This window comes from Artemia sp. Qi Xiang Cuo, chromosome 7, assembly GCF_049724085.1.
Source record: "Artemia sp. Qi Xiang Cuo chromosome 7, ASM4972408v1, whole genome shotgun sequence".
NCBI classification, from domain to species: Eukaryota; Metazoa; Arthropoda; class Branchiopoda; order Anostraca; family Artemiidae; genus Artemia; species Artemia sp. Qi Xiang Cuo.
Genome location: NC_142800.1, coordinates 4422609 through 4435389, shown reverse-complemented (window position 1 = coordinate 4435389; position 12781 = coordinate 4422609). Strand labels below are relative to the sequence as shown.

The 12781-nt window shown below is 36.4% G+C and overlaps 1 protein-coding gene across 11 annotated transcripts in view; it reads right to left on the bottom strand.

Moving 5' to 3' along the window:
* Positions 1-11675, bottom strand: part of nrm (neuromusculin) — a 326404-nt gene extending 314729 nt beyond the window's left edge. For all 11 annotated transcript variants that reach the window (XM_089091978.1, XM_089091975.1, XM_089091971.1 and 8 more), the window contains exon 1: positions 11500-11675. In XM_089091978.1, coding sequence (XP_088948104.1) covers positions 11500-11554 — 55 coding nt within the window. In that variant the 5' untranslated portion in view covers positions 11555-11675. The remainder of the gene's footprint in view (positions 1-11499) is intronic.
* Between the last annotated feature and the right edge of the window lie 1106 nt (positions 11676-12781).

The window sequence follows — 12781 nt, the reverse complement described above, 5'->3', positions numbered from 1 at the left end:
CCGGCGTCCCCTTCATAGCAATGTGCCTTCCACCATGAAAACTTCCTTCATGGAAAGATCCTCCCCCATCACCCCTGACCCACCCCCCTCCCCCCACTACCAGGAAAAATCTCCCCTGAAAACGTCTGTATACTTCCCAATAACCAGTACTATATGTTAACATTGGGTAAAGTTCATAACTTTCAGCCCCCCCCCCCGGTAAATTCGGAGGATTAAGTCATCCTAAAAGACATACTTATAATATTTTCGAACATGCTGAACAAAATGGCTATCTCAAAATTTTGAACAGGTGACTTTGGGAAAAAAATGAGCGTGGGAGGGGGCCTAGTTGCCCTCCATTTATTTGGTCACTTAAAAAGGGCACTAGAACTTTTAATTTCCATTCCAATGAGCCCTCCCATGATATTCTAGGACCAATGGGTCGATACGATCACCCCTGGTTACGATACCCCTGGTATCGTAACAAAACAAATAAACACGCATCCGTGATTTTTCTTCTGGCAAAAAAATGCAAAATTCCACATTTTTGTAGATAGTAGCTTGAAACCTCTACAGTAGGATTCTCTGATACGCGGAGTATGATGGTAGGCTTTTAATTCAGTTTCTATAGTTTTTAGGGGGTCTTTCCTCCTTTTTTCGAAAATCAGCCAAATTTTCTCAGGCGCGTAACTTTTGATGGGTAAGATTAAACTTAATGAAACTTATATATTTGAAATCAGCATTAAAATTTGATTCTTTTGATGTAACTATTTGTATCAAAATATCGTTTTCCAGAGTTTCGGTTACCATTGAGCCGGGTCGCTCCTTACTTACAGTTCGTTACCACGAACTGTTTGACTAACCTTTTCAATCTTTAACTTTGAACACAAAAGAAATTAATAACCAGGAATTATATAAAGCAAAACCACTTCAGATTTTTCAAGTTATTTTCTGGAAACTTTCATGCTATGAAAAGGGTTGTCAAAATCAAGCGTTTAAGGAACAAATTTTCTTTCAAAATAAGCGATTTGCGTAGGATGGAATTTAATCTAATATCTGTTTTGCATGGAAAAAGTTTAGAGTTTAATTTCAACCATGTTTTAAATCTAGATGGCATTAAGACACTGTATTTACCTAATACTTAATACCTTAATCCGTTGCTGGAATATTTATAATGTGCCCTTTTGACGACCTCCATGTAAATAGCGTGTTTTGATTCGTTTAACGCCCCCCCCCCTAAATAGTCCCTGAAATTTTCATCTTAATACCCTTAGCCTTAGTAATAGTTAGTAGTAGTAGCAGCAGTAGAAGTAATGGTAGAAGCTTACACAAAGCCCCTTTAGCTAGTTCAACATCCCCCTCAACATGGCCTTATAGTTTCATCATGATAAGTCGTTCCTGGGATATTGCTAATACAATCTTTTGAAAACCCGCGTGTACCTAGTGAGTTTGATTTAGTTCTTAATCCTCTCAACATTCCCTGAAAGTTTCACTTTAATAACCTTAGCCGTGATAATAGTATTAGGTAAAATACAATAGGTAAATTTGTATTAGGTAAAATACAACAAATGATTTTGAATGTAGAGATGTAGAATGTAGAGATGTAGAGAATGTAGAGATGTCTATGTGTTACTGGTGTTCGTGCACCAATTTGATTCTTCATTCAAGACATTTCTACTAAATCTAATTCTTTAAATTTCTTGAAAGATCGCATTTCTAATTTACTTTGAAAAGTTTACTTTGAGAAGATGGCCGTTCCGGGCGATCCAGAAGGCATGCAGAATCGAATGGATCAATCATCTTCACGAAAAGATCTTAGAATTATTAAAAGATCCAGATACTTCACATCTCCAGTGTTAAAACGTCATCGGCGATTGTCATCACAGCAAGTGCACTGACTTTGGTGTGTAATTTAACAAATTCGACTTAAACTTTGGTTTGAATAATTCTTTAAAATGTCACATTCCTAATTTACTTTCGGACGTACAACGAAAAATAATATTTAACAAAATTAGCTACAGCAACTTTTAAAACGTTATGTGACATTCCCTTGTATAATGAACGATCATTTCCTTCAATGCGTTTGCTTCATTGGTTCAATCCATTTTTACCCATTTTATTTGTTTTCAATAAGATAAGATAAGATAAGTTTTTTTCTTCATTAAATACACATACAGTATTACATGTTATTAATCCCTCAAGGGCTCATTGGCCTGTACAAAGAGGGAAGACATATGAATTACATACCCAGAGATAAAAAAGAAAAGAAAATTTAAAATGATCACCTACTCACATATGAAGGAGAAGAAAAGAAAATATAGATAAAATGGAAACTATAGAAAAAATTAGAATAAATAAACTAAATTAATTAATTATATTAAATAGACTCAAAAAGAAAAACAATAATAAAAAAAAAAAAAAAAAAAAAAATTACTATAAGCGAATTCCTATCGTCGAAACAGAATTATGTGTATTGTCAGGTAGAACCAACATCATAATAGCTGTTACGATATTATTCATAGCTCTTATCCAAGATATTAAAATATCATAACTTAAGCCATGTACAGCCCTTTTAAACTTATATTTAAAACTATATAAATCCCAGTTCAATCAGCTCTGCTTATTTCTGAGGCTAGGTAGCAAAATTGACGTTTATGGGTTAATTCAGTCATAAGGCTTATAATTATTAAACTGTAATAAAATGGTGCGAAACCAATAAAATTTATCATGAATGCTACTCCTTAGTGAACTATACAAGTTTCAGCAATAAATATTGATAGTCATACCTGAGGCCTGGGAGTCATAACGCAGAGAAGACCACCATAAAACAAACTAAACATTCAGGGGACATCAAGGGACATCAACTCCACAAAAAAAAAAAAAAAAAAAATTAATTATTCAGCTTGATTCTTAACTAAATGGTCCTTAAGAATCCTCTTGAAAGTGCCAAACGAGTGGCATTTATGTACTGAAGAAGGCAGGGAGTTCCAAACCTGATGACAAGCGATGAGGGGATTGAAATCTGACCGCACAGTGGGAGTAGGAGGAATGCAGATATTATGTGACGAACGAAGGTTATATGGAGCTGAATCAGAAATAAAATGAGGAGTTTTTTGAAGAGATTATGGAAGATTGCCATGAAGCTGATGAAAAACAAAAGAAGCACAAGAAAGAATGTATATAGACTGTAGATTTAGACGCGGTCTTGGTTAAGAACGGTTGGTGTCAATAATCAGACGCGTTTTTTTATAATACATAACAGAAAGCGACCGCAGTGTAGAAGGAAAAGTAGACATCCATATTATGGGACCATAAGAGACATATGACTGGACAAGGCAGAAAAAAAGAAGCTTCAGAATAGATCCAGGAAAGGTGTGTTTGAGTTTTCGAATGACACCCAAACTCCGTGAGACCTTAACCCTAATCATGGCTGTATGGTGTCTAAACGAAAGGTTTTCATCAAGCAGGATACCATGATACTGGAACAACCGAATCTTTGGTCTACACAAGGAGCCGTGTGACACCTGAAGCTGTCTCAGTTGAGGGAAAGCTACACCAATTCCAGAAAAAATAAGAAACTTTGACTTGGTAACATTCAAGGCCAAGTAATTTGCTTCACACCATGAAAGTACTCTCTCAAATAGTTCCACCAGATTAGACCTGACATCACATTCTGTCCTCCCTAGAGTCCCAAAAGTGCTGTCGTCAGCAAAAGCAACGAGGCAATCTTCATTAGAAGCAGCATTGGGACACTAAGGAACATCTGGATGACACAGATTGCAGCATACTAGAGGACTGGTGTTCTTGACTACTAAAATCAGATCATTGACGTAAATCGGAAATAAAACGGGGCCAAGAACAGATCCCTGGGGGACGCCATAATCTACTTCAGAAGGGCTCTGGAAAAGCGAGTCAATTGAAATAATCTACCAGAAAGATATGATTCAAACCAAGAGAAAAAAATTGATCTTATACCAATATGCGATAGTTTCCAAAGAAGAATCTGATGAGTCAAAGAATCAAAAGCTTTACCAACATCCAAAAATAAAGCTTCCGAGATAAGACCAAAATCTATTGCCGAATGAATGAAATTCAAGAGAGATGCGCAAGCATGCTCTGTAGAGTGATTCGCTCGGAATCCAAACTGGAAATCATGGGAAAAATTTCTGATATCCAGAAAACTAAGAAGCCTGGATAGCATAGCCTTCTCAAAAATTTTGCTGAAAACAGATAGAAGAGAAATTGGCCTATAATTAGCAGGATCACTCCGGGACCCACCTTTATACAGCAATATAACCTTAGCTCGCTTGAGTGATTCAGAGAAAATTCCATTCACGAAAGACATATTGACAAGCTTAGTCAATGGTGACAGAATAGCAGGGAGAACGGCACGGATAACCCTTGTAGGAATTCTGTCTGTCCCTGAAGACGATGAACCTTTAAGTGCATTTACGAGCCGAGCTACCTCAAACTCAGAAACAGGGCTCAAGACCATTGACTTTAAACATGGGGGTCCAAGATAGGCTCTGAAATCGCAACGTGGAGTTGTAGAGTTCACAGATGAAGCAGTCGTTTTTACTATATTAGCAAAATAAGACGTAAGTTCTAGCTGAAAATTTTCATCACCTTGGACAATTTTAACGTCAACTATCAGCGTTGTTGGAACTGAAGGCGGAGGGGGAGTAGGTTTAATTACAGAATTAATAATTTTCCATGTCTTCCCAACATCCCTTCCACACTCAGAAAATTTCCTGTGATAATTCTGAGACTTGGCCTTCCGACACAGAGAATTAAATATTCTCCTATAGGACTTGAGCCTCTGATGATGAAAAACACATGATGAAGTCTTGTGTAGTTTCCACAAATAGTTTTTCCTTTTCCAGATTTTATGGATACCTGATGTCATCCATGGAATCAGCAGTGCTATCCTTTTTAAGGCAAGAGGCGTTAAATACCGGAGGCTTACTTCTAGACTGCCTTCCTTTACTGAATCATACAAGAAATCAACAGAGTATTTACAATTCTGTTCAGGATCCAAACTATCCCATGGCTGATCAGTTACACAAGATTTAAGTAGACTGATTTCACTAACACCAAAACGGAAAAATGGGAGATTAGATGGCGAAACTTTACGCCGCAATCGATTAGCAGTCCTATATCGTGAAATAGCAGGGAACTGATCAGAAATATCACTAATCATCACCGAATTATCTAAGACATCTAGTGACGAAAAAATATAATCAATAAGTGATGCATATTAAGATGCTTCAGATTTGCCAAATAATGCATTATATTTTATTCTGTGACTAGGAGAAATAATTCAAAATGGAAACTTCTGCTTTTCTTATATTTATTAAAAACTAAATCAAAACGCGTTTTACAGTCTCTCTGGGACCCTTTCAGATATGTACCCTGTTACGTTACAACTTTTGAATTTCCAAAAGTAAAACCGGCGGGGCGGAGCTGGGGTAAGTTATGAACTAAGACCAAAAATCATCCTTTCTTAGAAACAGGGGAAACCTGGTTTGCCTTGTTTTCTACTTTTATAACACATAAGGCTGATTTATAGCATTCTTAGCATTTATGTCCTCCCCCACCTCCAGGTCTTCATAAAACGAAATCCTTCGATTTACAGAACTGTTAACTGTGACACATCCATGTAGTTTTCAAAAATCTTGGAATATACACTTTAGTATACATTTTCGTTGTCGTTTATGAATTCAGGGGGAAAAGTGGGGAAAGGGGCAAGATTTTATTTAAAAGCGGAAACAGCGTTGGTACTTTTCTGTTAGCCAGTACACACTCGAGAATTTGGATGTACAGATACGGGTTGAAACAATTGAGACGCTTGGAAGATGGATAGGTTATATATAATTTGGGCTGTATGTTTGCAAATTAGCGGGGGGGGGGATCAAGTGTAGCGGGGCTGCGTGCAAAATGTAACCTAACCAAAATACCAACTAAATATTTATTAAAATATAGCTACAATATAGTTTTCCAACCGAAGCTAAGTGTCTCCGTATACAAACAGCAATAAACCGGCTATTGCCTGATTTTATAGATCAAAATTCTCGAATGTGTACTGGCTAACAGATAAGTACCACAGTGTTAATAACTATCATAATTCGATAATGAGTATCAAACACCGATATAAAAGGATTTCTGCTAACTTTTTAGTTGAGTACATTATAGAAAGTTTTGCGACGTAAATAATACAAATAAACATATTCACGAATGTGACACAGATAGAATTGAATGGCTGGAATAGTAACGGAGCTAAAGTCATAAGGTTGTGAGAAATTTCTCTTGTATTTGTGACGCGATTTAATTATCAGTATTTGTTGATCCTTACACAGAAGTTACCATATTACAGACAAGAAAAACGCAACATATTTTATCTGCTGAAAACACAAAAATCAACAAAGAACAAATTTACTCTCAAATTTATTTTTCAACAACTTTCAAAATGTTCACGGTGATCGATGGTAAGTAAAGAGTGACCCTTATCTAACATTACGCTGATGCCTAGTATGGAGGGTTCATTAATTTTTAATTTACCACTCAGAGGATAATGAGCATAAGAAAATTACATAGTTTTTGAAAAAGGAGATACATCCATACAACGGTCTCAACCATAATTACTCCATAAAATTCTTCACGTCTCAAAAATTTGAAGGGGATGTTTCGAGATTATATTACAAAAATACATAATTTACTATTTTCAGAAAATGAATAGGCATAAATGCAAGTTTGTTATTGTTATTTGTTTATTGTTATTGTTTACTTCTTATTGTTATTTTTCAGAGGGCCATTTTATACAATCTTTGGTGGTGAAATAGTGGTATAGGATTAATTGGAATGAAAATTGAAAGTTCTGGTGCCGCTTTAAATAAAATAGAGATTGTGCCATAGAAAAGAACCGACTTCTGCCATTTTGCGAAACAAAAAAAGAACCGAATTCTGATTTTTTGTCCGAAGGAACAATGCTAGTCTCAACAGGACCAGATGCAATCTTGCCAAAATTCCTAGAGAGGCAATCGTTTTCGAAATGTCAAAGAAATAATTTTATATTCTTCTGGTTACAGAGGCCCTAATGCCAAGTTGTCGAGCACTTGCCCTTAAACATATATTTAGTTTATGCACAATGAACGGTTATTATGGATTTTTTATCCTGTAATACTGTTGGATATACGTTTGGGGGGCTGCCTACAGTTCAGAAGTTTAGAGTTTTCTCCGCTGCTTCGCAAATTCAATTCAAAAGCAACGCTACGAGGATAAAAAGATTTATTTTTTCGCGTTTCCATTAAAAAATAAAAATTTGTTCTTAATATTTTGAAAATTAATCAATAAATAAAACATAATTACTAACTTGCTAAATTTGTTTCACTCTAGAATACTCTCAGAAAAGCACTGGTCACACTAATATTATGCTTTAGAAGTAATTACTTGGCAAGAAAAAAAAAGAAAAAAAAAGAAGAAAAAAAACTGTCATCCTAATCCAGCAATTGAGACAAATGTGCACTTGAACGAGGTTTTGACCTTACTCATCTATCCAACTATCTAGGACCAAACAGTATAACCGAACCATCAACCAAATAGAAATGTCCGAATCCATGCAAAGTCGTCATCAATAAATGTAAGTCGTTGTAAATTTACAAGCAAAAGCACCTTAAATTTAGCGAAATATTTCCAAGTAGAACCTTCCATTAGGGCTCATCGGAAGAAATACCACATGCCTTAACGGGTTTCGAGGATTTACTTTCTTTACCCGGCACAGTGGAGCCTCTACCATAAGATCTATATTGTATCCCTATGTCAGGTAAAACTTGTGAAATACATGCATACTAGTAAAGCTATTAAAAATTACATACAAAATGGGTTTCATTGTTTCCTTAATAACTATTCGTAAAGTGATGATAAATATAGAATCAGATTTGCCAAGTTGGCCATAGCTGAGGGATTATCCACCACTCTCCTGACCTGACGTAAATTTCAGAGTCACGCCACGCTTGGCGCACACACTAGGGCGTATCTGACTAATGAAAGCAAGCAACCCCTGTGTCATAGTACCAAAACGAATATCATGAATACATCCATAAATGACAAGCACACAAAAAAGATTTCTTGTTCATGTGCATATCAAGTTTTGTAAAAAAAAAAGAAGAAAAAAAAATAGAAGTAAGACCTTATGAATACAAAAATAGCACCACGTTGCTACCTTCTGGTTCACCCTTCTTCTGTGCATGATTGAATTATTCAATCGCCCCACAGACATCCTGTCAACCCATTATACCCGTCAAGCCACTTTATGGTTCGAATTTCATTTTGACATTTTTTGTCGTCTCCCAGGTTGAGAAACAAAGATACCCCTATTTGAACTCAATTTGGCACATGAAACAGACTGATTTATGTGATGACTTTTTTATTGTCAGCGGGAGCCTAAAAATACTTGACTCATACTACCAGTATGGTAAACAAGTCGGACTTCCAAGTCTTTTGCCATTAATCAACAACTCAAAAATATCGTCCCACAACGATCCGTGCATTGTATATAAAAAGGGAAAAGTAAAACAGTTTTTTTTATGCCTATAATAAGGGGGTTTGGAAGGAATGCACTTTACCAAAAGGATTTCAGGATCCCCCAGAGAAATTCACGGAAAATCTATAAATTTTAGGATTCTGGCTTGAAGGTTCTTGAAGGTCCGTACTTGTCTACACTATGAGGACAGGTGGCTTTGGGGTAAGGTGAGTTTCGCGGATTAGTAAAGTATTTTGTTCTAAAAAATCAGACTAAATAAAACACTAAACCAACCCTGAAAAGCAAACTGCATTTGATCAATATTTTTAAACACTGCATGGAAGGAAATAAGTGGCAAAGTATCCTTTTAAGCAGAATTGTGAAAATACCTCCAAAGTTTTGAAATTCCCCCACGCAGAAGTGGGAGGATCAAGGCCGCATCTAGAGGTTGGGGGTTTTTCCCAAATTATTGACTGAGTCGTTAAAACCTAACAAAAATGAATATAAACAAATTCTTCATGCGTGTTTTAAATTTTCTTTGTAGCAACCCCTCCCCACAACCCAATAAATAACTGCCCCCGAACAAAACTCTTGGCTACGGCCCTGGGGAGCGTGGACTCGAACTCCCTTTAAACTAAGGGCAAGGATGAGGTAAACTATGGTGTTTAGAAAAGTTTACGATTGAATCTAATGGCTACACCTTGGTCTAAAAAACATATCTTGGTCTATCTAAATACAAGCTTATCAATTAAACTATGCATCAGTTAAATATTGTTAGTAACAAATTTAACGGATAGAGGCCCGTGGAGAACGGCCGAAGTACTAGGGGGAAATCCATCGGTGTGAAAGTCGTAAATATATGAGACAAACAGTATGTATCCCCGTGGGGACTCTATGCAGATCTCCGTTTGTTGGCCCTTCAGCCAGGAAGTGCAGGGGGGGGGGCAACTATCCTGTGCTTTCGCACCCCCTTCCTGTTTACCTTCCCCAGATTTCTCCGGGTACTCATTTAGAGCTGGGTCGACTCTGGCTGAGCTTACAGAGTCACACCACTGACCTTCATCCCAACCAAATAATCGGGTACGCTAGGATTCGAACCCTCGCCCTCTCGGATAAAGAATCCTTAATCCAACGCACCAATTCACTCGGCTAGGCTGCCGAGTCGATTAAAATGACTTAGCGTATGTGAGGACTCAGAAAACTTCATTTCTGAACATTTTTTTTGTAATTAGTCTTTCCGCAAGATAATTTGGGATGATTCTTTAAGGGTGTAGCCTACACAGCGGGAGTTTTAGGGGGAATTTGACTTATGAAGATATTTTGTATCTCACTTCAAGCCCGTAATATAACAAATTCGCAAATATTTTCACTTATTTTTGTACGATACTGCTCTTCGGTAGTTCAAAATCAAACACGTTGGCCACAGCGACGAAAAGCAGCTTTCAGAGTTACTTCAGTGAGAACTTACGTGAGAAGTAAATTTTTTTTTGGGTGGTGGTTTTATTTTGTTTTTTGTTTTAGTTTGGTTTTTTATCTTGTTCTTCTTGTGTTTCTCTTGCGCTCAAGACGCCTTGGTTTGATACAGGCAAAATATCGGCGTTGTTTTACATTTTTCGTCTTTTCTCTCCACTGGCCACAGTCTCGTTTGTTGTTTTTTTTTTTTTTTCAATGATATTTTTCTTTCTGTTTGTTTTATTCCATTTATTTTAAAAATATAATGAACTTGCCCAAACGACCAAAACGAATAAACGAAAAATTATTCTAAAACATTCATTAACACATTTTTAAAAGTTGACATAGGTCCATATTAAATTTAGATTTTCCTACGCTGAGCATGATTTATTTTACCTGGATTTCCAGGAAATCATCGGAAGTTTACCTAATGGCAAACTGAAACATGAATTATTGGGCTAAGATTTTCGCAGGGATTTTCTTTAAAAATCACGGATAGAAACTGCTTTAACACAAAAGTAAAGTAAATACAGGACTTAAAGTAAATTACAAAACAGTAAAAACTACATCCAAGACGGGGTAGCGGTCGTATTCGTGGTGGTCGAAAAATTCTAACAAATCCAATGACAAAACCGTCCCCAATCCAAAATTGGACAACCATCTCTACTTCCTGGATCCGCAACGGACCTAGGAATTTGGTTTTGAATCAGGTTCAAATCCTGGGAACTGACTTTAAAAGGTCCAAAAGAGACAAACTTTAAAAGACAGACATATTTCTTCAAACAGTTTTTTTTAGCTTCATTTACGTAAGAGGGATGCGTTTATGGTCTTAAAAATACCCTTTAGGGCCCTAATTTGGGATAAGGTTAACTGTTGGACACAAATCAAATAGGAAATATATGCCACTAAATATACCATTCAACGGTCTTGCCAAATATAGCAATTACTACCATCTTTATTACAACTCAGCCCCTCCCTTCCCCTGTTGCCAGACGTAGCCCTAAGCTACATAAAAAAAAATTGGTGATTTTGCGAGTTTCGCATTATTCTGTGTTATTTCTCATCATAAATAAAGCCGTTTCAAAAGAAAATAAAAATCTCCTAAAGTTTGTATAGGGCCTATGGTTGTAACTGGCCCTATTAGGAGGGATGGGACGCAATTGCGACTGCAGTGAAAATTATATTTGGAAAAAGCATAGAATGGTGAATCGAAAGGTGCATTTCTTTTTTTCCTATCTGATTTCTGTCCTACAGATTTCTAACTTTAACCATAATTTTGGCTGTATAAAGAATGTTTTATGGAATTTTGGTTGGAGAGGGGGGGGGCAAGAAATTTGTCTGCCACGATAAAAGACCTCGTTTCCTAAAAATTGGTTTACCTATGTTGTCAGGTCACATTACATTAATATTTAGCGTTAGGGGTTACTCCAAGTCCTCCGCATTTTGGCATTCTTCCAGGATCTCCATAAAACAAAGATTTGCCATACATGATTTCGATGTAAATTAGCCACTTGTAACAATTTCAAAGAAATATTTCACAAATTGCTTACCTCCGAATGATCCGATAAGGATGGTCGTAAGCAAAATTGTAATCCTCGTATCCATTTCTCTTAATATAACTATTACGACAATACCATTATTACATTAACTAAAGAAGACAACAGTAGCCAAAAGACTTAATTGGCCACCGATTTGCCACTGATCAAGAAACCGAAACAGTGGAAGAATCTACTCTGAGAATCTTCCCACTGTAGCCTGGGAACGCTGAAGGCAATCCGGAGCATTTTTCAGAGGCAAGCGCACACATTTGAGTCACGCAGAAGCCAGTGCTGTTGCAAATTTTGGGGCCGTATCTTTTTCCGGGTTGAGGGTTTATTTGGAAGAAAAAAAAAAAATGTTAGACGAGAAAATCTCCACGGATGGCAGAAACGATGCAATACCGTATGCTACACAATTTTACAGCACCATTGGCAGTGAAAATGTAGAGAATGACATAACCGCATATAGCTAAAAACATTTTTTTTAAAAGAAAAATCAGGAACTCAATTTCTAATGAAAATGACTCCCACATTTAGTTATGCAGTTTTGGAGAAAAAAAAGAAATCTGGGCGAAAAATCAGCAAAAACAACGTAAAAAAAATTTAGGAAAAAACAGCTTAAGAAGGTGTAGCTTTTCTTTGAAGGTGTAGCTGTCTTTGAGAATCATAGGCTGTTGTAAATTTCAGGAGCTTAACCTTTTAGGGATTGTGTCTTTTCTGGGGTGACAAAATAAAGATAAATATAATGAAAATTAGGTGTTGACATTTTCAAGAATCATAAGAAAGGTACAACAGAAGCAATAAACAACAAGAGGCAGCAAGGCAGCAGGATGACAAACAAAATACAATCCAACACAAACTCCAATTATTGAGTTATTTTTTTATTATTTTAGTTTTTTGCAGCTTAACGGTATTAATCAAACAGTTCAGGGTGATAAACTATAAGTAAGGAGCGACTCGGCCCAATAGTAACCGAGAGTTTAAAAAGCAGAATTTTGATAACAATAGATACATTAAAAGAATTTTCCTTTTATATTGATTCCAAATTTATCAACATTCATTAGGCTTAATGTTATCCATCCAAAGCTACAAGCCTGAGAAAATGTGCCTGATTTCCGAGAAAAGGGGGAAATATCCCCCAAATGTCAAGGAATCTTATTGAAAATTACATTACCAGATGCAGCGCATCAGAGAATCCTACTGTAGAGTTTTCAAACTCAAGTCTTTAAAAATGTGGAACTTTGTATTTTTTGCCAAAAGAAAGGTCACGGATGTGTATTTATTTATTTTTTTT